This window comes from Dermacentor silvarum, chromosome 1, assembly GCF_013339745.2.
Source record: "Dermacentor silvarum isolate Dsil-2018 chromosome 1, BIME_Dsil_1.4, whole genome shotgun sequence".
NCBI classification, from domain to species: domain Eukaryota; kingdom Metazoa; phylum Arthropoda; class Arachnida; order Ixodida; family Ixodidae; genus Dermacentor; species Dermacentor silvarum.
The window spans coordinates 383856134-383882218 of NC_051154.1; the positions used below are offsets into that span (position 1 = coordinate 383856134).

The following is a 26085-nucleotide window of genomic DNA, read 5'->3' on the forward strand; positions in this document are numbered from 1 at the left end:
CGAGACATTAAACACAAGACTAATGGAACACTTCTCAAGTCTGAAAGGTTGCCCAAGTACTCATTTGGCAATGCATTGTCAAGAATATGCGTGCTCACTTTGTCTTAGCACCGGCATATTGTTTAGGCATCGAAATCAAACCGCGAGAGAAATTGTGGAAGCTCACTGAATTGCAAAACTAAAGGAAAAATGCATGAGTCTTCCTTCTCTTTAATTGCTAGATAAAGGGAATTCGCTCCTGTCGTATCTTTAACGCATTTACGTCTCAAGTGCTTCTTTTATCTGCATTGCTGTTTTCATGTTAACCGGGTCGCGCGGCACCATGGAAATTTAATCACAAGTATTGTTATATGCGCTATTGATGTGTTCTGTTGACTGGATCGCGCAGATCTGTGGGTTTTAAGCAACTAGCTCTTCGAAAAGAAAACCCGTTGTTAGAAAGCGCTCGACCTTGTGTTGGTCCTTTTCTTTGTGCCTGTTTGTTTTGCGCACAAGAAGTTAAAAAAAAATAAATCTGTTCCAACTAGGCCGACTCGCAGTTATGCTTAAGAGACAGTAAGACCATGAATGTATGCACATGCGCAGACCTCACCAGGCAGTCAAAGGCGCTTGCACAAGATAGTTGCCGCAACGGATTGACCATTGATTGTCGTTGTTCATAAAATTGAGGAGAGTGGCATACTCTCTGTGGCTGTCTATGTTCTCTGCGCAGCTGAAGACATGACATGCAGCACTGCCAGCCATTCAAATTCGTGCTGAATGAAATGTCGTGAAGGCAACTGCCAACCACAACCGACACAGAAGAGACACCTCGCGTCGGTGCACTCCGTGTAGAATGTAAACGCAAGGTCAAGACACCCATCAGGACGCGTGACCAAATGCAGGATGTCTGATACATGCGATTATCGCTGAAATCGGCTTCGCGGGAATAAGAAGTAGTGAAAACGAATAAAAATAATAATGCGTTGGTTTTATTTTCGCGTTATCCTTCGGCATTCGCCGCGTCTGTCGTTTACGGTTTCCTGCTTTTTGCTTTGTTGAGGAATGGTCATGAGAATAACCATAAAGTTGCAGGAAGCGACGGCCTAATCCATCACAGGGAGAGAACATCAACCTACCTCAATAGTTCCAACGGAACTGGTTATGCGCAAAAACAAAAAAAAAACACGGACACAGAAGTAGATGGGGACGAGCGCAAACTTTCAACTGACTTTATTTTTTCCTGCGTTGTCAATATATACTCTGAATGACGTAGGTACACCAGCGGTGATCACATGACACACTTACAACGTGCCGCGCAAGAACATCATCTCAGTTTCTTTTAAAGAAATTGATGTGTCACTTATACAGCCATCTCCTTTTGACGAAATATGAAAGGCTTCCAACAGTTCACGGGCAGTAGTATCACGGCTTCTGCCCAAAATTTTGATGCCTCGGAAATTTGGTACACACATGCAATGCCGGACGTGCGCAGGCAAATGCGCATTCTCATTATTTTTAATCGACAGCTCATGTTTCCTTGCACGAACGTTGACGCACCGCCCAGTTTGCCCTACGTACGTCTTTCCACATGATAGCGGAATTTCGTACACAACGCCAACCGCGCATTTTACGTAGGGCGCCTCGTGCTTTTTGCTGCATCCTCCAGGATTCTTCTTGTTAGTCGCACAAATCCTCGGGCAGAGCCCAGCGAGCTTACGCGGGACATTGCATTGATGCCAGCGGGGCCATTGCCTTTCAAAATTCTGCTGGCATGTCGGTAGATGATTTTAGCTGTTCGAGACTGCATTGATGCCAGCGGGGCCATTGCCTTTCAAAATTCTGCTGGCATGTCGGTAGATGATTTCATCAGTTTACTTGAATTTTACGTCCGGTCAACTTTTGTGGCCTTTGAGAATAGTTTTTATTTGCAGCGTCAAGGGATTTGCATTGGGTCTTGTGTGGCACCTGTCTTATGCAACATTTTTTTAGCTGACGTGGATCGTTGTTTGTCAAAAATCTTAGAGAAAAATATCGTTATCAAAGTTTTTAGGTATGTTGGCGGCTTTTTAATACTTTTAAAGAAACCACCTGTTTTTACCTTAGACGAGTCTGTTGATGCTATTCTTGACGCCTTTCGGCAGTATGGGAAGGGACTGGCCTTCACACATGAAATCCCTTCTAATGATTCGCTGCAGTTTTTAGATCTACGGCTTTGGTTTTTAAATGATCATGTTTGTTGGTCTTATAATCCTCGAGCGCAAAAGGGCAGAGCCCAGCGGGCAGAGCCCAGCGAGCTTACGCGGGGCTGAAAAAACAATTGGCACAGCGTGCCTACCCGCAACCTTCTTCAAATTATGAGAGGTGCGATGTATGTAGGGCAACACTTCAGGACGGCTCCAGCACTGCAGCCCAGTTTTTGCACCAGCGCGGGCTGCTTTCGACTCTCGCAGAAGAACCTCTGCGACTGCCGTAACTACCGTGCAAGGGTAACCGGCATCCAACACACGCCGAACCTGGACATTAAAACTATCCTGCATAGCATGTGGGCACGATTTCCTGAGCGCGGAACCCAGACAAAGTTTTACAATCCCCCGCTCGACGAGATTAGACTGCGCAGAATCATATGGCAACAATGCCTTTTGCGCTCGAGGATTATAAGACCAACAAACATGATCATTTAAAAACCGAAGCCGTAGATCTAAAAACTGCAGCGAATCATTAGAAGGGATTTCATGTGTGAAGGCCAGTCCCTTCCCATACTGCCGAAAGGCGTCAAGAATAGCATCAGCAGACTCGTCTAAGGTAAAAACAGGTGGTTTCTTTAAAAGTATTAAAAAGCCGTCAACATACCTAAAAACTTTGATAACGATATTTTTCTCTAAGATTTTTGACAAACGACGATCCACGTCAGCTAAAAAAATGTTGCATAAGACAGGTGCCACACAAGACCCAATGCAAATCCCTTGACGCTGCAAATAAAAACTATTCTCAAAGGCCACAAAAGTTGACCGGACGTAAAATTCAAGTAAACTGATAAAATCATCTACCGACATGCCAGCAGAATTTTGAAAGGCAATGGCCCCGCTGGCATCAATGCAGTCTCGAACAGCTAAAATCATCTACCGACATGCCAGCAGAATTTTGAAAGGCAATGGCCCCGCTGGCATCAATGCAATGTCCCGCGTAAGCTCTCTGGGCTCTGCCCGAGGATTTGTGCGACTAACAAGAAGAATCCTGGAGGATGCAGCAAAAAGCACGAGCCGCCCTACGTAAAATGCGCGGTTGGCGTTGTGTACGAAATTCCGCTATCATGCGGAAAGACGTACGTAGGGCAAACTGGGCGGTGCGTCAACGTTCGTGCAAGGGAACATGAGCTGTCGATTAAAAATAATGAGAATGCGCATTTGCCTGCGCACGTCCGGCATTGCATGTGTGTAGAATAGAATTATGGGGTTTTACGTGCCAAAACCAGTTCTGATTATGAGGCACGCCGTAGTGGGGGACTCCGGAAATTTGGACCACCTGGGGTTCTTTAACGTGCACCTAAATCTAAGTACACGGGTGTTTTCGCATTTCGCCCCCATCGAAATGTGGCCGCCGTGGCCGGGATTCGATCCCGCGACCTCGTGCTCAGCAGCCCAACACCATAGCCACTGAGCAACAACGGCGGGTGCATGTGTGTACCAAATTTCCGAGGCATCAAAATTTTGGGCAAAAGCCGTGATACTACTGCCCGTGAACTGTTGGAAGCCTTTCATATTTCGTCAAAAGGAGATGTCTGTATAAGTGACACATCAATTTCTTTAAAAGAAACTGTGATGATGTTCTTGCGCGGCACGTTGTAATTGTGTCATGTGATCACCGCTGGTGTACCTACGTCATTCAGAGTATATATTGACAACGCAGGAAAAAATAAAGTCAGTTGAAAGTTTGCGCTCGTCCCCGTCTACTTCTTTGTCCGTGTTTTTTTGTTTTTGCGCATAACCATTTCCTTTGCAAGTATGAACCAACTCGCCCAGCAGAAAGTTTTACTGTACCTCAATAGTATAGGTAAATGAAAAAATTCTCACGAGTTGAAGCGGTCCCACATGGCCCGAAGTAAGCGGAATTGGTCGTATAAGAGTAGGTGCATGCAGAACTAAAACTGCCGTGACCGAATGACTATGGCCGATCACATAGTCGCACTAATCACGAGGTCGCGGATTTAGCTTTTGGCTCAAACTTGGTGACAGTACGGGAGGTTTGAACTAATAAAAAGCAACGCTGGTGTACGGAGCGTTGGGTGCATAAATATACCAAGTTGTCTAAACTATTCCGGAGACCACCACTATGATGCCTTCTCAACAGCCATTTTGAAATGGAACGTAACTTTATATATTAGTCACACTATCAATAATTAATCGATTTGATTAATGCAGTTTATTCATATTTGCGATATTGAAGACAATGTGAACCTGCGCAAAGATGAGTTCGAAGAAGCATTGTGTTGACAACACGAGTTTATAAAAGTGCTCAGTGGAAAACAGCCTCAATTTCCTCATCAAGGAGTAAAACATATGGGAGACAGAGGCCCTTAACCCCTCCCCCCTATTATTTTCTTTCCACACCTCGTATGAGAAACGTGTGGAAAAAGCTATCTTTTCTGATAGCCAGCTAAGCAAAATGAACTTTTTACGGGTCGCGATAAGGCATTGATCTGCCTTTTCGCGAGGACGTCAAGGCTGAACCGATGACAAACAGCACATTTTCGTGAGCGATGAATCAGGTGCACTCAGGCTGTCGGCACCATTTTTTTAAATTATTGTGGTTGCCAAATTACCGCAAATGAGGACCTCTATTCACGGTAAAAGTTATTACGAATGAATTCGTCACAAAAGTAGGTGCCAGCCTATAGTGGTGTTTCGCACATTACCGACCAAAGCGACCGACCAATGGCGAATAGCCACGGCCTATGAAATAATTGGGAATTCGGCCACTGATTTGCCATAAATAAACTCTGCCAATCCTGCGAAATATGGGGCATGGTCCCAGTTATAGCTTTAGGCTTACGGCCGCAATGGAGGTTTGTCCTCTGGCGTTTACTTACTACACTTGCTGTTTTCGGCACAAAGAATACGTTCACCACTGGCAAATACATTCTACAGGAACACGGTCGTATGAACTAGTAAACGCGGGTGGCTGATATTGTAGTTGTTATTAAGGGAGCTGAAATTAATTTGACAAGACATATAATGCGTAGTGTGCTTACCGGTGGCAGATCAAAATGAAAGAGTGGGTGCCAAAGCAAAGGGGAGGCAATGTTTTGTGGAGGATTAGGCAGTGTGACCAGATTAGGCAATTTGGATTGGAGATCACTGGTGAAGCCCTTGTGATGCTGTAGGCATAAAATTGGCGGGCCGTTATAATGTGAATTTTCATAAGGAACATCACTCTCTATGACCATTTCCAGGCAGACTATCTGCAGTTGTAAAAACATGTTCATTTTTCTGTCACATATATTTTCTACAAAACAAACGTGAACTGTGTAAAAGCACCGTGCATTGCAGTTTGCGCGCGATCTATGCGCCACTACAAGTGAAGCTTTGGGACGGCCAGTGTCAAAACCAGCAAAACTGGAGAGACGCTGTATACATTAGCCGTGATACTTTCGATCACTTATCCCGAAAGAAGACTGTCCGAGTTGTGAAATTATCAAAGTGCGCATGCTCTGCATATGATAGCACGCGTTCGCAATCGATATGAGCAGCGGGAAGAATTGTGAGCTTGATATCGTCAAAGCGCAGGGCATACCTGCGAGCGACGATAAGGAAGCCGTTGTCGTTCGGAATGGCGTATCATTTTCATCACCTCTCTAGCGGCCAGCGTCGGCAATACTGGGGCGAAACATTAAATGTCGTAGCGCCATCTGAACAGTGAACGGTGCCCATACGGCGGAATAATCAGTTCATTTGAGGCGAACTGCTGACAGCGAGTAAAGGTGTTCTCATTCGGATCAACGGAAATCCTATAATAGTATAATTGGACCTCGGACGTCATAACGCTGCCCTGTCAATTTCACTGCTCGTGGTTGAACTCTATCTGATGCGAATTTTTTATGTCATTATGACGTCAGTGCGTGCCACATCGTTTATCTTGAGGCAGAGTATAAGACAATTGCCTAGAAAAGTGATGTGTTCTCATAGCCTGTCTAGTAGTGAGCAATACACAGTCACGCTTTTGATACTGATTTTGTTAAGGGCAGTAATGTTTCTGTAATGTTTACTGTAAACAGTAATTTTTCTGCCCAAAAGATTTGCCGCAGTCATTGCCATAATTAACTCAATCAATCATGCTAAATCTGAACGCTGTACGCAATGGTATATGCAGCCTTACGGCCTGAATGGCGGTTGGTTTTTAATGGTGACTTACTAGCGTTATTTGCTTCCTAAATAAACAGTGCATTGCTCGGAGGAAATGAGAGGAATAACGCTAAGGGACAGAAAAAAAAAACGATATTTTTTCCTAGACAGGCAACTTGTAAACACAACATGGTTTTGTTCGCTAAGACAGAAAGTTGGCGTCGACTAACAAGTCAATTAAAAGGTAACAAATACTTGTTATTGTTTTGTAGTTTTATCTTTGTGTTGTTCGTACGGTGCTCGTTGCAGTTTGTTGAGCAGTTTGCTTTGTGAAATTGAAACATACAGGTGGCTGTGACGGTTCAGCAAGTATATTTAAAAATGTCGTAAAATCGGCGGTCTTCGCGGGTACAGCAGGATCTAAAAAAATCTTAGATAGTATTGACACGTGTTCTTTTTTATCTTTCGCCAGTGACTGCTTTTCAGCTGCTAACAAATTTTAAACGTTATCTCTCAGCGTAGGAAGCGCCTGCAGGTATCGGTAGTTTCTCGAATTTTATTGATGGTTCTATTCATCGCCACCAAACCATGCGTAATCTGATTCTATGTGCTACGCGAATTGTGCAGTACTTTCTGGAAGGCGCGCGGGCACCAGCGATTACGCTGGAACCTTCGACGAGTCATGTATAAAGGCCGACACGCTTGACCTATTGATCAGATTATACGATCCCTGGTTATGCTCGTCGCAATCGTTGCAGTTTCAGCAAGGCCGATCCACATATGTCACGAAGCTTCGGGCGAAAACGGTTCAGGACCAATTGTCACCGACATCAGCAAGGGTGGTTATGGGAGCAGCGATTGAAGCGCGACTATGTTTGGAGGCAATAAACACTGGGAAAGAAAAAAAAGAGTTTTTAGCTAAAGCGAGACGCAGTTAGATTCATTCAACGAAAATAAAAATTCCTAATCCATTTTATATATGCATGGCGCGAAAAGAAGATACAACTCTATTTTACTTGATCATTATCAATAAATACATTTTTTCAGTGCCCACCGTGAGAGCGCCCATCGACAGCGGCGGGCGTTGACGCCGCTATTACTTGCAATGCAATGCAGCTCTTGAAGTGCGTGGAAAGGCGCCCTCGTAATGTTTACCTGGTACAATACGCCCCCTCACATGTATTGTTTTGCATGTCAATGTTTGTCTGAATTATGTGACGCAGGTAGCTTTATTGTTTCTTAACCTGTACAGTCAAAAGTAGTGAGTTGCGACCGTCAGATACTTGTTTACTTTAGTTGTTTTCGTGCGACAGCGCTAGCCGACGGGCTTGGCGTACGACGAAAGGATGAGTACTCTACGCAATCTACGCCCAAAGCGTTCATCAGCCTCCCAAGAAAGTATGTTCTGTGCAGCGATGCGATTACGACACTCGTACGGCTGACCTTTTCCTGCATCGCTTTCAGTGCTGAAAGCTCGGAAGGCCTATCAAGTCGAATGGCGGGGCATTAGTTTCTATGGCCGATAAAACTATTATCCTTACTTCGTATAGCTGTCCGCTAATTTTCTATCGCAATCAATGCTTCGCCTTTCAGGCAAACTTGCGCCTTTTTTCTTGCTTTTTTTGCCCACAGGCAGGCGATTGGTGCTCGCAGAATTGTTTGGCTGTACTGCGCGCTGGTCTTGTCAAAAGGGGGGGGGGGGGGGTAGGAAGGGATTGCAAGTTCGAATGAAATTAGCAGTGAAGCTTCGGGCGAAAAGCGGTCCCGAACCAATTGTCACCGACACCGGCAAGGGTGGTCATGTGAGAAGCGATTGAAGTGCGACTGGGTTAGGAGTCAACATTGTTAACGAAAACCTACTTTTTAATGAAAACACAAGACAGAACTTGAATTTACTCAACGAAAATAAAATTTCTAATCAATTTTACATGATGCGGCGAGGAAAGACGTTTTTAACTTTTGACAGTTAAGAATTAACATCTGTTCTTTTAGCGCCCACTAAACAAATGGTGTTGATACCGCTATGTCAGTTTGAATGCAATTCAGCTCGTGTAGAATGAAGGAAGGCGCGCCCGTAAAGTTCACCGGCTGCTATACGACCACTCCACGTGTTGTATTGTTTTGCTTGAGAACGTTTGTGTGAGTTCTGGTGAGCTTGGAGTTGTTTCATCGTGGGTAACGTGTTCAGTCAGAAGTTGTGAGTTACGGTCGCAATATAATTTTTCACTTGGCTGCCTTCGCACGGCTGCGCTGGCATACGGGCTTGGCGTCCGACGATGCGATGAGTACTCGGCACCGAAAGTCATTTTTCAGCCCACAATGAAACAATGCTCCGTGCGGGGGTGCGATTCCGACACCCGTACGGTTGCCGTTTCGCTGTATCGCTGTCTTCACTAAAAGCTCAAAACGCCTTCGTGTCGAATTGCGGCATATTTGAAACACTGCCTTAATGGCAGGGCACGAAAATAAATTTCGCGCCTTCGACAACTGAAATGAGGTCACGTTTATTTTTTAATGACTTTTGGGTCACCTCATTTTTTTTTGTTCTACCGGAAGTGTTCCCTCGTCACACAGATGGCGCTAAGCCCTATGGACCGCCGATGAACCACCATGTTTTGAACGTATGGCTTTGTATGGAAGCTTCACTACCAGATATACTTATCTTGGGGAGTCCACGCCTATCGTCGCAGCTACGGTGTCGTCTGGAGCGTGTCGACCGGATTCGTTGCAAAGCCAGAAATCAGCCTATCGGCACGCCTAAATTCTTTCGATGTAAACGGAAATTTGTTCTAATGGTCTTCGCTATATAGAGGTTCACAATACATATGAAAGATAGCAATTCACCGGGGACATACGGAATCCTTAATTTTACAGGTCATTTAGCGTTCATACAGCATTGGTTCGAGAAATGTTCTACTGTATTCTGTAGTGCACAGGCATTCATTTAGTTATAAAATTTCACGAAATGTTACCAGTAACGGTCTATATGCCCATATGCTCAATAAGGATGAGTAGAAATAAAGCGCTACCGGGTACTCGTCGGTAGTGCTCGCCCTCGATGTACGTCTCACGTTCGTAAACGTACCTGTGTGGGGTTTTTCAGGGTGGCACTCATCTTCCTTGCATGTGTGGCGCTGACGCCCGTCCTTGCTGCCAAGACTCCTCCGCACATTGTGTTTATCCTAGCGGACGATGTGGTGAGTTACCCATCTCTTTCAATATTTGTGGCGATGCTTGTTATCTTGGCATGTATTCACAAAAAGCTCCTACGCTAGCATTGTTCGTAAGAACCCGTACCTGGCAATTTTGATGCGGGAAATTATTAGCGAATGCAACCAAAAATGGCAAAAAGCATTTCTGAATGAAATATTGATGAAATCCAATATGCTGCCGTCTAAATCTTGTACAAGGCGCATACTTTATAGCACATTGGGCGCTGCAAAAGGGAACGAAGTTGCTGCTTTGCAGTATCCGCCACCGCCACCAGTGCCCGAATGCGAGGACCGATATGCAGTCGGTGTTTATAGCTGATTAGATGGGGGGTGGAAACAGGTGACGTGGTCCCTTGGCGCTTCCAGACAGGAGAAGAAAAGCTTCCAGCATTGGACTCGGTAGTCAGTTGACCAGCAACTGTCGATTCTTCGATGTACAGACACTACACTCAGGGATACCTGCACTTCGATGGTGGGACGTAATTCGGAGATTCAGCTTCCAGCGGGTACTGCAAAAATGAGCAAAGTTGGCTAGATGCTGCTCCGTCGTATCTGCCGAAGCCACCGCTGCCCGAATGCAGTCATGGTACGTGTAATCAGACTGACGCACAAAAATTGATAACCATGCAAAAATTATTAAAGCTATTAACGAGAAGACCCGGTAGTCATAAAAACCTACTCTCTATCTTTTTCCTGTGGTGCGTTTTCCAGTTGCAAGTTGAAGTTAGCAGTCCTTCTCTTTTACCGTATTAAGCAAGACATTGCAGCAGAAGCCACTAACTGACGGTCATTTGCCTCGGCGGAAGAAATCTTGAAGGAGCATCACACGGGCCGCTCGTGACATGAGCCACACGCCCGCTTCGCTTTTTAGGCAATGGCCTTCCCCTAGCCAGCTGCCGTTCTTCTCATCCTCTTCGACGTCGATGCTGCTACAACTTTCTTCATTCAGTAGTATGTACCTTAATCGTGACATTCATTATGACTTACGCACGACCTCTCTTGTCTCGAATTGACTGAGAACAAATTATGGCACTCAATCATTCGACAATGAAACAGTGAAAACATGCAATACTTACCATTCTTTAGTGGATATTGAACAGCTGAGCAGATCTGTTCCTCATTTCAGAAAGAAAGGTTGCTTTTTGACCCAGGTTGAAGAGGTGTTTTTACGGTTATTGAACATGATCTTGTAAGCTATTGCTTCAAATGTTTCTTTTATTTGCTTATGTGTATTTCACTAGATACTAGTTATAACCGTTTGTACAACGTAAGCTTCAGTAACATTGTTGCAGAATGCATTCGATTTTTCACATGCATGATGCACTGTTTTTTACATCGATGAAACTGTTGAACTGTTTCAACCATTTCATTGAATGCACATTGAACTGTTTCATGAATGCCTCGCCAGGCCCACTACTGTCCCGTTTTCATGACCCACGATGTAGGCCTCCTCAGGAAACACGCCTTGCGTGTTTCCTTTTGCCTCACCTCGTTGGCATGATACATTTTTGTATATGTATAATAATCTGAATAAATCAAAACAAATCAAAGTTATCTCATTACTGGCTAAAGCTTTTCTTTTCAAGGAGCTGGGCGTGTTTTGATTCATTGAAGGCGATGTTCGATGCCGTCAAGAATTGATTGGAGGGCAAGAGTCTGCATGTGAAATGTAGACCTTAGCTTCCCTACATACATTGTAGGTTAAGTTGTCAGTGTGGTGAAGTTTCATCTAGTTTATCGACAGCCGGGTTAGCAGTGCTAGCAATAAATCCGCGACCGCGGCACGTTGGTGTCTGATTTCATCTTGGCTCTCTAGAAGTTCAGAGCCAGATTACCTGCAACGACTATAAATTTCGTAGCAGATTTTGCGGACGGATATCGTATAAGTGGTGCTAGTTTAGGGTGTCTGCTGAATATTCTTGACTCCTCTACTGCTCGCCTTGAATTTCGCACATTTCAATGTGCCCTAAAGTGAATACGTAAACTCATTTGGGAAATATTGAATTAGCTGCCTCGAAATTACGGGTTGTGCAAATGATGTCAGCCTCTTCGGGCAACCTGCCTGAACAAATCAAGTACGCCATTGTTCAAAGGCGATCTTGTGTTTGTCGTATAGCCGCTTTTTGACGGAGACCTCTGAAACCTTACCATATGGCTCATCCAGCGGCAATATGCGGCTGTCCAGGGTAATAGTGACCACCCATGGGATCCGTTCGATAGTTCCTGGCATTGACATGGCTGGTGCCTAAGTTAGGCCAAGCGTAGTAGTACCTGCTGATCTAGTGTGCAGTGCGTGTTCATTGAGATAATGGAGAACAGTGCACAGTACCAAACAGTCACTAGTAATTATTGAGTAATTATTGACGGCATGTATATCTTACGACCTCACCAGGGACTGAAGCCTGCAGTCCCCGCAGTGGGCGCTGAAGCCTGCAGGAGCAATGGGGTCTTTGTAGATAAAGGTTTTCTACCGCAATCGGTGCTTACGTTTGGGCCATTTTTTAGGTTGTTGACGCGAAAAACATCAAATGGGGCATTGAGCGAAAAAGTCACCGCCTGTCGGCAGGAGCAGCGAAACGGCACCCAAATTCTCATTGCCTACGACACTACGTCACGTGCGCGCCTCGACGAAGCAGAGCGGGTGAAAGAGAACACCTTCTGGTGCGCCAGGTGTGGCGTGAGGGGAGAGGGCATCGCCGCGACGCCACGTCGCTCTCGTTATCGGGAGCCTGTGTTAGCTACGCATTCCTTGTCCGCGCGAGCTCTCGCCTGCGTTCTGACTTCGCCTCAGTGATCGCTATACAAAATCAATGTATAAAATACAGAATAAATTCGGAAGGAAAAGCGTTGGCAGTAGTGAGTTTCGAACCTACGACATCACGCTCAGAAGCCGAGTGTCTCACCCACGGGGCTAAACCAGCGCATCCTAGATAGCAGGCCCGTGCACTCTGCTTTATGACATCATGCTACTTGAACCGACATTTCCGTTACCAAGCCCGGCGTGACGAAAGCGGTGACGTGAAAATCACCATGGCGCACTTGGGAGCGTCCCCGTTAATTATATGGCAGTCGGGCAAGGTAGCATGCATGACGTCACGGATCGAAGTGCTCCGGCCTTGTGCTATCTAGGAGGCATTGGCCAAGCGTCGCACCGCACTCACTTGCCTGCGCGGAGTCATGGGGCTCCTGCGTTGCCCAGGGGGCGCTGCGAAAATTGTGCTAAAAAGCGCCCTCTATCCGAAACTGGGTAGTACCAAGCTCGGTCGTCTGCTTCGGAAAGCACCTTTACAATATGGACCCGTCACTTTCGGTTGTGTTGTGCCACGGCTTGCAGCGAATATCGGGCGCCGAAGATTTTTTTCAGGGGTGGCACGCGGCGTAAAGGCAAGAAATTATGCAACGCCGAATACGTGTACGCCGTTCAAGAAATAAGCGGCGAAGTTTTAGCACGGTGTCAATTGCAAGCGAAGCGAGCCACGTACGAAGTTGAACTTCAGGTAAGGTTTGCACGCTGCTAGATTCAGGCGCACAAACGCGAGGAAATGCTTGCTATAAATGACTTCACAGCAGCGATAAGCAGACATCATGTGTACGGAACTATTCGAGCGCACGACGCTACGCGCCGCGACTGCAGCGGTCTTTCAGCGTGCCGCGAAATGGCGGGCCTCCTCCAATCTTTGTTGACTGCATGCCGCTAGACAAGTAGTTATGCCTGCGCTGTAGTAGCGACCAACTGTCCCTTTGGCAACTGATAAATAACTGATGCAATGCATATGAGCTCGCAGTAACGTACTACGTGCGAATCGCGCTGCAGCGCGAGCTCGTGGCCTGCTCGCTTGAGGTAGCTTTTAATGACAGCGCTCGAACATCGATGTGCTGTAATCAATACAGCAGCCTTTCTGCGCTGCCTCACCGTACTGGCTTGAGGTCAAGGATGAGCACATTTAACTCTCAAACCTGTACTTCTGGTAGTGGGGTAGTGAAGTTATCCAGCGCGCCCTACGCTCCGCTTCGTGAGACCATGAAGGAAAACGGTAGAATCTGATGTTGGGATTCAGGCCTTCTTGTTCATGGAAGCCCACGACGCAGCCGCAACGACGGTGACGCTTTTTCGAGGCTGAGTTAGGTCTCTCCGGATCGGCGTCGCCGATGACTTCTGCTTCCAGCGTTACGTCCCACGGCACACGGAGAGTCCGTTTTCGTTAAACTATAGGCTCCGGCGAGCTCGCAGCGTGGTCGGCGTGGTCTGTGAGAAGTGACGAGCCTTTTCGCACTCGAAACAGGGCAGAAAAAAGTGCGAATCGACGTAAAAGTCGGGCTCGAAACGTGCTTCGCCACAGCCAGGGCTCAGTGCTAAGCAAGCTGGTACTACCCAGATGACGTTTTTCGCCGCCACCAGGCGCCGATACTATACCTCAAACTCCAGCGCAAGACGCCCATAACTCGAAGGATCGCTCAGCGGCGTTCAATTGGACATTAATGCTGTCGCATTCAGAACTCATAGGAAGTGCTTAGGTATCCTCTGATCTCTTTTTATGTTCTACCGAAGTTGAAATGCCAAGTTTCGGTATAGTATAGTGTAATGCGATGTAGGTAGTGTTTGCACGTTTTCCATCAAAAATGGTGCACGTCATCAGAGCCGGTTCGAGCAAGCAGATCTGTGCTTGTAGCGAAGCAATCGACGTTTCCTTTGGAGTAGCGTTGACCGTTTTACAATTCGGGAGTCAGTTTAGCGGGCTCTGGCTAAAGTAGCTGTCGCGATATTAACGTGTTTCCCTTTCTCCTCCTGGCATACCAAACACGCCCGCATTAAACGCCGAATTGGGATTTGTACCGGATACAGGCGGCGTCCTTAATCTGTTTACATTTGTGATCTGTTGCTTGGGCTATCCCGTGTTTTGGGCCTGCGACAGGGCTGAAGATCACGTTCTTCCGCCCACGGTGCAGGTGCGGCCCTCGACTACGACACAGTAGTCCCTTGGGTCAAAATAAAGTTTCTCTGTCTGTCTGTCTGTCTGCTGTCTAGTCGAGTAGTTGAACACCAGGTACTAGACATTGCGTGTTGCATCTGCGGCACCCATTGCATCTTTGAAAGGACCGCTGCACCGTAGTTTGCTTTTGGAAGAAGACATGGAGAGGCGCTAAAAGGAAAGTGACCCGTTGTGATCTGTCGATGGTGCATTCCTTTTTTATGATGGCGTTTCGGCGCAGACTTTAAACGGTGATGGTAAAGAGGAAAAAGTTTGTCACGTTTAAAGGTGCTAATAGGGTTTTTTTTAATTTGCACATTATTACACCCTATATGCCAGTGTGTTCGCTTATGTAGAAATTTGTCTTTGCAGATATAAGAGCGCTAAGGACAAGTTGAAATAGCAATGAACGTATGCGAAATGCGATCTTATGCAATATTTCTTTATCGCAGCTTCACCGTAGAAACACTTTTCTTGTACGAATGACTTTATAAGGCAACCATTAAGCATATTACTTATTTTTCACATAGAAAAACCACTGGACTGAATGTATACGCTTGCTGGTGCTATAAGACGCGAGTAGAAAAAGCAGTGCTCCAATGTGACTCTGGCCATTATAAGCTGGTAAAACTGGGATTGCCTTATCATGCATACCGCCGCTCGGAGCGGTCGCTTGCGTCCGACACTTTAGCCTGCTGTATTCTGTCTGCCACTGCGTAGGCACGGCGTCCCACCACGAAACATGTGGCCGTGTGCTCGTCGCGTGCGACCCAATCGACGGCACTGGAAATTGACGAAGTCACGCGCACACGTGACCCAATGGCGAATGGACCCGTCGCCGCACTTCTTCGACATCTTTTCCTTTCACTAATCGCAAAGCGTCTCTTTCTAAACCTTGTGCTGTCATGCAGTCGTCCTCGGGAAATGCTAGTTATCGGCAGTGCCTCCGAGGTCAGCAGGGGCCTTCCGAGAGCCGTTGCTATTCGCTGAGAGGAAAAATACACAAGGCACACACGCACTAAAGAGAAGGAAATTTATTATAGACACCAAATGTAACGAATATATTAAAACATATTCACTTTCTGCCAGAACAGAAGCATTTCTTCCAGCATTAAAAAACTGTCTGGATAAAAAAAAACACTACATTGTAAACTTGCGTGCCAATAGTATGCTAAATCTCCTAATACAATAAAATAAGTAAACGAAAGAAATGCTAATTTAAGAAATGTAATCTCGTCCCATATTGAACTTTAAATACAGAACCATGTGTTTGAACTGTTACTTTGGACAGACATTCCACAATTTTGCAAACTATATGTTGAGCTTGCAAGACTAAGCCACCCAAAATAACAGTGGACTGTATAATGAGGCCGACCAGTCGTATTTTGCATGGACTAGCACGAAACATACAATGATAAATGACGAAGTACTAAATTAAGAAATTTGGACTCATCACGCAAATGAGCTAAATAATTTGGTCTAGTTCTTGCGTTGCATTTTCGAGCAGGCTACTAAAGATTAAAAACTTAATTATAGTGTTTTACGAGCCAAAACCAACATTTGATTCCGAGACACGCCGTAGTAAGCGACTCTGGATTAAGTTGGACCACCTGGGGTTCTTTAATGTACAGGGGCGTTCAAAAGTTGCCAGGCCGCCATCCAATGTAATCCCCTGGCATCGCGACCTGGGAACTTTTGAACACCCCTGTACATCTAAATCTAAGTACACGTGTGTTCTTGCATTTCGCTACCATCGAAATGCGGCCGTCGTGGCCAGGATTTGATGCTTGGTGCTTTCGTTTATGAATAAATTTATAAAATTTCCAAACAGGGTTCCCTATATACAGGGTGATCACTATTAAGTTTTATGGAATTTTTAAAAATAGCCTGTTGGAGATACCATAATTCAAGCCCTTGAGCTGTATTCGAGGCGGACTTTACTTGGACGACAAATCGTAAAACATATTAAGCTATTAACAAAAATCCACTAATTATCTTTTGAACTAATTACTATACGGCACATATTGCAATTTACGAATTGTAGCGTATCCACTTGGAATGAAATTCCAGAATGACGGCAGTTTGCAAATAAGCGCCATTAAACTTGCCCTAAAATTCACTGTTGTTCCAGTTACATTTTTAACAAAATCATCTCTTTTGCATTGAAGCACAAAAGTAACTGGAACGCCCATGTATTTCGTCCCACACTTTGGGAAATGATATCTCGAAACTAGTGTCATTATGGAAATTCATTTCAAGTGGATACGTCTTGCAAGCTCACCGGCTACTATTTGTTAATTGCAATATAAGCTGTTCTGCTAAGAAGTTAATGCATTTTCTGTAATTAGTTGAGTATATGTTTCGATTTCCGGTGCTAGTAATCCGCCTCTTCAAATAGTCAATTTCAAGGACAAGAGTTATGCTGTCACCCACAGGCGATTTTTAAAAAATGCCATAAAACCTAAAAATGATCACCCTGTATATTTATTTTCTAATAGTGCATGAGCTGTGTTCTGGATGGAATCTCTCTTCACATGGCTACCTTGTTTAGTTGAATATAGTGCAAGCAGTTATTTTTCATTCTACCCAGTGCAAAATATTAAGCCAGCAATGTAACATGTTGCAAATGGAGCAAGAATAAGTACCTTCCCTGATCATTTCCGACACAGCAACTTTAGATGAAATAAGCCACGCTTTCTCATGTTCAAGTACCTTGTTCTCAGAAAGCAAATCCTCCTTCTCACATTGGCCTCCCATCCCAAGCTGAGGAAATTTGAGATTGCATTTACTTGCACTTGAAACAGCATATAGCTCTTGTCTAAAAAACATATCCTATTGCAGTCACCATCTAGATATAAAATATTTGTTTGCATCCAGCTGTTAAGCAGCAGCACATTTTCTGAGGAAAAGGCATAATTCTTTTATTGAATTGGGTTGCATACTCAGAATACTACTATGCAATTGCATACAGGAGTGGTAGTGTAGCAACCAGGACAGTTTGAACCGACATAATAGAGCAAAACTGCCTGAGCTTCAAATTGTTATTCTCTCTGAGGAACCATGCTTTCCAATTGTAACATGGGAATCAAAATAAAGTAACTGGCAAGCAAATCTGGATTTCATTCAAGTAAATAAAATGCTATTCATGCTGCCTCGCAGGGTGCACACTACATTCCCTTCGAATGTGAGTTCACGACCTTGCCACGAGTTGCTAATTGTATTGGCGTATTGTTGATCGAGAGTGGTTGAACGGGAGATGTATGTCTCATGCTAGAGCAAATGCTTCGACAAGGGGACTTGTCTGGTCGCTCAATGAATGCTTCAGGCCATTTGGTTTCCTTGTAAAGATGTTGGCTCCAGCTTGAGACGTCCTTTGTTAGACAACTCTTCATCACTAATGCCGGTATCTTCGGTATCTTTCTGTCTCATCATCATCATCAGCCTATATTTATGTCCACTGCAGGACGAAGGCCTCTCCCTGCGATCTCCAATTACCCCTGTCTTGCGCTAGCGTATTCCAACTTGCGCCTGCGAATTTCCTAACCTCATCATCCCACCTGACTTTCTGCCGTCCTCGACTGCGCTTCCCTTCTCTTGGTATCCGTTCTGTAACCCTAATGGTCCACCGGTTATCCATCCTACGCATTACATGGCCTGCCCAGCTCCATTTCTTCCGCTTAATGTCAACTAGAATATCGTCTACACCCGTTTGTTCTCTGATCCACACCGCTCTCTTCCTGTCTCTTAACGTTACTCCTAAGATTTTTCGTTCCATCGCTCTTTGCGCGGTCCTTAACTTGTTCTCGAGCTTCTTTGTTAACCTCCAAGTTTCTGCCCCATATGTTAGCACCGGTAGAATGCAATGATTGTGCACTTTTCTTTTCAACGACAGTGGTAAGCTCACAGTCAGGATTTGGCAATGCCTGCCGTATGCACTCCAACCCAATTTTATTCTTCTGTAAATTTCTTTCTCATGATCAGGGTCCCCTGTGAGTAATTGACCTAGATAAACATATTCCTTTACAGACTCTAGAGGCTGACTGGCGATCCTGAATTCTTGTTCCCTTGCCAGGCTATTGAACATTATCTTTGTCTTCTGCATATTAATCTTCAACCCAATTCTTGCACTTTCTCGATGAAGGTCCTCAATGAAGGTCTACCCACATCTTATTTGGCCTATTGCTGCACAGAGAAGCTGTATTTTCTTTAACAAATATTAATGAGCTCAAGGGCTTTGTGCGTGACTGTGTCTGCAAGTACAAAAAATTGTTTTCCATTAATGACAGTTTTCGTGCCTTTCTTGAGAATTCAATAGGGAAGAACCAATAATTAAGCTAAGAGACTGGCTATGCCAAGACGTAAGCATAAAATAGGGGAAACCAAGCTCCCTATGGATGAGGAGTGCCATCTCTTCATTTCCCACCATGCTTGGGGTCAGCAGGGCTTCTTTCTAAAATTGAGAAAATTCTTGTAATGAAATAAGCATTAGGAGTATTCTCTTCATAATCTAAAAAAGGCTATTTGGTAAATTATATTTAGGTGGGAACAGTGCCAAGGACAGAGACAAAGTAATGGCTTATAGAAAACCACACGTCGTACTGACTGACAACTGATTTAATTTTACAACAGACAAACAGTCAAGTACTCTGGAATGCTTCATAAAAACCGTAAAATACCCAAGAGGCAGGGAGCGGTTGCACAATAATGTATGTGCATGGAAAATGCACCTGGTCATCTGTTTGCAAACAAGTATGCCATTTCCTTATCAGTTCACAAAACAGGTGCTATAGTGAAACATTTCTCCTTCAATTTCGTAATTCGGTAGGCTTTGATTATTTCTCGGGTGAGTTGGTTGATGTTCTTACTGCTATTAGAGTATGGTGAAGTGCAATGTGACGGGACAATGTGAGGCGAGACAGACGGGACAAGCAAACTGACAACTGAATGTTTATTGGAAAATTTCGCTGCAGCAGGACAACGCGCGCATGCGCCCAAGACACCCCGAAACCAGCAACAAACAGAGCAGGCACAAAAAACAAGTAAATACGCCAAAGATTGCTAACAACGCGTGCACAATCTCTCATGAGCGTGATGGTAATTGGAAAGCTTGTGTACGCTGTCATCTGCGCACAAGTGGCCCAAGAGGCAGAAAAAATAAAACAGAAATAGAAGAACTAGGTGAGCTGTAGCTACTTATGAATCGCACTTCTCTGGTCAAAGTGGCACCGAAGCCACAATAATGCCTGTATCACATCCAGAATTTGCAGTTAACACCACTTCGAAAAGCTCACAGTCTAATTTTGTTTTTCCATGGCCAGCAGCTTCTGTATTCTTTAACCGTCGATAGCAGCCGCAACGTTTGCACTGCAAGACAAGATCACACCTTTTTCCTTATTTCCAACACCTAAAGTGCTGTAGCAGCCTGTTTCTCAAGCACTGGCCAGTCTGTCCCATGTAAACACGACCGCAGCTTAAGGAATCCAGTACATTAGCGCATGGGATATACTGATACTCATGCTTCATCGCGCAGTATTTCCTTACTTGACTACCCACGACGCAATTGCCCAGTTGTGCCAACTTGCATGGCGCAGAAAACACAAGATAAATCCATACTTCCCGGCTGGTCTCCTTAAGTTGTGCGAAACCTGCGCCACACATCCACCCCCTCAAGGTGGCAATGTTATGTGCATAATTAAGGTTTCGCATAACTTAATGAAGTCACAGGGAAGTATGGGGTGGATCCTGTGTTTTCTGCGCATTGCAAGTTGCCACAACTGTGCCAAACGCGTCGAGAGTACTCAAGTAAGGAAGTACTATACGAAGAAAGACGAGTATCAGTATGTCCCACGCGCTACTTCTGCCTTGCAAAGAATTCCTTTAAGCAGCGGTCGTGTTTACTTGGAACAGACTGGCCAGTACCTGAACGACAGGCTGTGACAGCACTTTAGGTGTTGGAAATAAGGAGAAAGGTGGGATCTTGCCTTGCACAGCAAAAATTGCGGTTGCTATCCGTAGATGAAGAATGTGGAAGTTGTAGGCCGCGGAAAAACAAAATTAGAACGTGAGCGTTTCGAAGCGGGGTTAATTGACAATTTTGGATCTGATATGTGCATTAGAGTGGCTTCGGTGGGAGTGTTAACAAAGAAGCGCAATTCATAGGTAGCTACAGCTAAGCTAGTTCTTCGACTTTTGTGTTGTTTTTATGCCTCTTGCGCCAGTTGCGCAAACAGTTGAGAGCATACACATGCTTCTCTATTATAACATTTTAAGAAGAGATTGTACACACGTTGTTAGCAATTTTTGACGTATTTCTTTGTTTTTTTTGCGCCTGCTCTCTTTGCTGCTGGTTTCAGAGTGTCTTGGGCGCACGCGCGCATTGTCCTGGTGCAGCAAAATTTTCCAATAAACATTCACAGTTGTCAGTAGCACTTGTCCCGCCTGTCTCGTCTCACAATGTCCCGTCTATTAAAATGTGGCGTGAGAAGGCAAGGAAACGCTCTACTACTATAGATACGTCACCGTTTGCGGGCAAACTGGATAGATTGGGGTTCAAGGCATGGTAAGGTACCTTTTTGACATTTTTGAAAAATAAAAACCATGCGAATATGTCAGGTGGAAATCTAACGCAGGGAATGCAGAAGCAGAGCCGTATCGATTAAAGCAAACCGCAGGGCCTTGGCGCCCCTATTCAAGCGGTCGCACGTCAAACCAATACTTCTTTGCCGCCGCGGTTGCTTTGCGGCAATTGCAATGCTCGAGGTCGTGGGTTTGAACCCTACCGTGGCAGCCGCATTTCCACGGGGGGCGAAATAAAAAAGACGCTCGTGCACTTAGATTTACAGACACATTAAAGAACACCATGGTGTCGAAATTCATCCGGACTCCGCCACTACGGCGTGGCTTATAATCCGATTGTGATTTCGGCAGGTACAGCCCCATAATTCAAATAAAGATTAATACTTCTGCCATAGTGCAATGTCTCATGGAAGGCAATGACGCTCTCCTAACCGTCTGAGAGGTTATGAAGTTCAGCCCAACACAACGCCTCAAGCAAACACCCCTCCCTGTGTGTTGTGTGCACTACGCAGTCAAACAGCAGTGGTGACGCAAGGTAACGTTTAACATCAACTGACCACGATATTGTTGGACTAAACGTTGTTGGTATTAAACATTCACCGTCAACACCGCCGCTGATTATCAGCAATCAAAACAAACAGCACAAAAATTTTTGCTTACATCGATTCCCAAAGTGCGTGGCATCTGCATAATTTTTTTGCTGACTGGCAATGAACATCGAACTTGTGGTAGATGTGAGAGGCTTACTGTCCTCCACGTCCTCCTTTGAGGGTCGTGCAGCCGAAGCCGAGAGAAATAAACACTTTTCTCTACTTTACTAGCAGCACATCCCTCTGCATGCGCTAGTGTTTCTTGGCGCAGAACCGTTTTTTGACGCCAATGCAGTCCTACGTTTCTTGAACGATGTTGTGCTACATAAAGTATTAGCCCAAAAAATTCGTAGCGCATCCTCTCGCCAGAGGATGCTGCTGTAGTAGTAATGTTTTGTATAGCACATGTCTCAATAAGCCCTTGGGTTTCAAGGGGTCTGTTAAGGCAGACGTTCTTGCGAATTTTCGCATGTGTCATATTTTATTATATCATACTTTCGCAATGTATCTTTCGTGGTCATAGTGCAGCTCATTTGTAATTACCATTATCTTATAACGCAGACATTTTGCGCACTTTACAGCGAATGTTTTTAGGCCCCTTTGCAGTCACGTCTAATCTACTTCTCGTAATTCATTGCTACACTGCCAACTAATTGTCACTGGCATGAAGCTCTGTAGCTATACTTGGCCCCTGCGCAATAAAACACCGCAGTCATCATCATTAAGCGAAAGCTCATCAAACTGCCGCAGAACACCTTGCCCGGAGGACAAGCGGAACCGAAACGGCTGACGTGGTACAAACAACCAGGTACAGCATGCCAGGGGAATGTAGATTTAAAACAATGTTTAAACATCCGTTTCCACATTATGCGATGCTGTAAATAAATGAATGACAAATAAACAAAACAATTGCATCCGCAACCTTCTTTCTAAACCAGCAAAATGCCTGCGTGTGAACGCAATAAGTTACAAACAATCACGCGATTTGCAGCTATTCATTGTCGGGAAATGTGCATTTGTCTGCAAAAGCATGCTTCTGGGCGGCGATCTAGCGGCAGCCAGCGTCAACACGTACCAGATGCGCTCAAATCTCAGAGACGGTGCTCAGGCTAGCAGCTTATTTAATCTTTTATTACTTTCAGTAGTTGATTATACATCATTGTTCAGGAGCCACGATTCTGAGTCAATGCACGTTAAGCCAATAGACATAGATTGCAACAGCCTACCGTAGCAGCCTAATTGAAGTCGTGTGACTTGAGGGGTAGATACTTGAAAGCGTCAGCGCAGCGAAACTGCATCTGCGACTTCTCGTGCGCAGCATACGCATGCAGCGCAGTACCGTGCTCCCTTGGCGACGGAGCGCATGCCACAATGCCCCTCACGCAAGACATTCTCAACAACTCCCACCTTAGCACAGCTCGACCACTGTTCGACCTATTCTACCACTGTTGGTCATGTGATAACTAAATGGTTTTGAAAACTTTCTGCGCGAATATTTTTCAAAGGCATCGCACTCATTCAGTGTGTTCTCCGTTCGGAGGAAGGGGTTCTGCAAGGCCCCTTTAACACAATTATAAGAACTGTTTGTGGCAGATTGCGCTATCTTTCCCTGTGAACTCGATTGCTGAAATACACGGTCATCACTTGCACAAGAACGCAAAATAATGAATGACTAACACTTGAAGTTTCCCTCAATACCTTTTGTGAGTATTCGCTTTAGGAGACATAATAACATAGCACGCAAGTATTTACGCGCCGAACCTCCTAATAGACACGGGCAATCAGAACAATAATTGCCAAAGTAGGATTTATTGTTAAATAACTGAGTATTATCACGGAAAATATTGCTGGCGGCTGCTCAACAATGAAAGGTATGCATTTAATTTATTTTGAAGTAAAATGTCCCATCTTGCTTTAAAGATTGAATCATCATCCGGTGGTTGCTGCGAATAGTGTAGTTTTTTGCCTATTTTGTAATGATTAGAAATATCCCACCACCTCTAGGTACGTCGCCACTGGTGACGCCATGAATATTACCATCCAATCTTCATGTGCTTGCAGGGCTGGGCTGACACGAGCCTGTTTGGGTCATGCCAGATTCCTACGCCAAATTTGGATGCACTGGCAGCCCATGGAATCCTGCTGAACCAGTACTACACTCTTCAAACATGCTCACCCTCCCGGTCATCTCTAATGACTGGAATCTATGCCATCAGAATGGGTAAGTAAGTTTTCATCAAAAAAGGAGTTGAAATACAAAGGGCCGCACATCAAACACACAATTACTTTCTAAGTACTGCATGTCGTGATTCGCACATGTTGAGATCTTTTAACACTCTTGAAATGTTAATAAAACTGGCACAGTGAAAACATTGTGTCCAGCGGGAGCGGCTTGGAAAATCTGGGCTTCACTTTACGCCGCATAGTACCTATTGTGATCGCACTTACCACATGGACATTTCCAGATGGAGATTTGAACGGCCGTCCCCAACATAATTTGTACTTTCATGTGCGGCAAAATAGGTACCTAATAATGAATTGAGCAGTGCATGAGGTACGCTCCTACGCCTTTGGCATAGTTAACGTATTATATTATCGGCAATAGCCATTTTTAGTTGATAAGCGTGGTCCTCGCTCAGGATACCTGTCTGTCGGTTTCGTTTTCATCAGAAACGCTGCAGAGGCGAAAGAAAACTCTTGTCTACGCTGATGATTCACGACTAAAACCCTTGCTGCACTTGTGACATTCTGCTTGCGAACCATGTATTAAAGTCGATGCACCGCCGCTGCTCCGTTCAAGCCACGTAGTGGTGGGTGCATGGTCTCCAGCGCGACGTACAGCGGTGAGCACTGTTAGGGTGAACACGCGAGCGCGTGGCCGACGGCACTATCAGCGCCGCGTAACAGCCATCGTTGGAAACATTGCACATGCGCAGCATGTGCTTTGCGAAACACTCTTTCCACCGCGCGCATCACGTCATCGATACGCTTGTTCGTCGTCTGCTAGCCGCATTTTTTGTTCGCTGAGCTGATACCTTCTGCATTTCAAGGTCCATCTGGATTGAAGATTGGCGCGTGAAGGAAAAAAGTGAGTGTAAGAGGGATAATTATTAAACTTTTTATTCAAGAAAATTGCACTTTTGCAATTCAAGTTAAACAAGACCATGAGAACAAATATAAAAACATGAGCAAATCTAATAGCGAGTCATGTGACCACTTACAGCAACGACTGCAGCTATTCTGGACGGTAACGAGTCGTAAAGTGATCGAACATATTCCCGATCGGCTTTCAGCCTTTCCCACTCGTTGCTGACTTGCGCCCACAACTGGTCCGAAGTCGCGGAATAAAGGGGCTTCCTTGCCAAAGAAGCTTTCAGACGGCCCCACACGTTTTCTATCACATTCAGGTCCGCTCCTTTCGGAGGCCATTCCAGTAGCTGCATGTGCTGCACCGCCTGGAACTCCTTGACAGCCCGCGCCGTGTGTATCGGTGACCGGTCCTGTTGGAACAGGTAATCACCGTCTAGGAATAAACTGCTCGCATATGGCAACAGCACATTGTTCAAAATGTTGCAGTATTGTTCCGACGATAAGTGTCCACGTATACGTTGCAGGGGCCCTAAACCATATCTTGAAACAGCACCCCACACGTTCACACTCGATCTCCCACTGGCAGAAACACCTTGCACGTTGTCCGGGTCGTTCCTGCGTGGCATTGTGACGTTAACTAAAACAATTGCTTTTCAAAGCAGGAAGTTTGCCTCACCGTGTGCCTGGTAGTCTCCAAACACGCAATCTTTGGTCTTGTCGCGTCGAAAACGTCGACTCATCCGAAAAGATGACGCGACCCCACTCTTCTGATGTCCATGCTTCGTGCAGCTCAGCGAACTGCCGTCGTGCGTCCTTGTTTGCCGCCGTTAGTAGTGGCTTCTGCGCTGCGACGCGACTGCGAAGGCCCGCAGTACGCAGGCGACGTCGAACAGTGGTGTCCGAAACGTCCAAATCCAAGTCCTCGCGTATTGCTGGGGCTGGCAAGAAATGGTTACGAACAGCAGCTGCAACTATGAGGGCGTCTTCATCGTCTGTGGTAGCTTTAGGGCGGGGCGCGCGGGGTGCATCCTGAATGCGACCTTCATACTTGTAGGCTTGAATTATCCTGTTCACAGTCTTCAGGGGCCTATTAACTAAAGCGCCAATATACCACTGGGAATAACCTTTCAGGGAAAGATCGACAATTGAGCGCCGTTCATCATCGGGAACCCTAGCCATAATACGATCTGGCGACAGAATGAACGGCTGCGAAAGATGTTTGGTCGTTTTATATACGGCGTTGCATGCACAACAACTTTGAAGGGAACGAATAGACACGCCCCCATAGATATACAAGTTTTTTTGTCTTGTTCTGTTCAAGCACAGA

General features: G+C 45.3%; 1 protein-coding gene across 2 annotated transcripts in view; it reads left to right on the forward strand.

The window, feature by feature from the left end:
* LOC119446051 (arylsulfatase J-like) overlaps positions 1-26085 on the forward strand; it is a 152470-nt gene that overhangs the window by 24729 nt on the left and 101656 nt on the right. For both annotated transcript variants that reach the window (XM_049660625.1, XM_049660624.1), the window contains exons 2-3: positions 9424-9517; positions 23730-23889. In XM_049660625.1, the coding sequence (XP_049516582.1) occupies positions 9424-9517; positions 23730-23889 (254 nt within the window). The remainder of the gene's footprint in view (positions 1-9423; positions 9518-23729; positions 23890-26085) is intronic.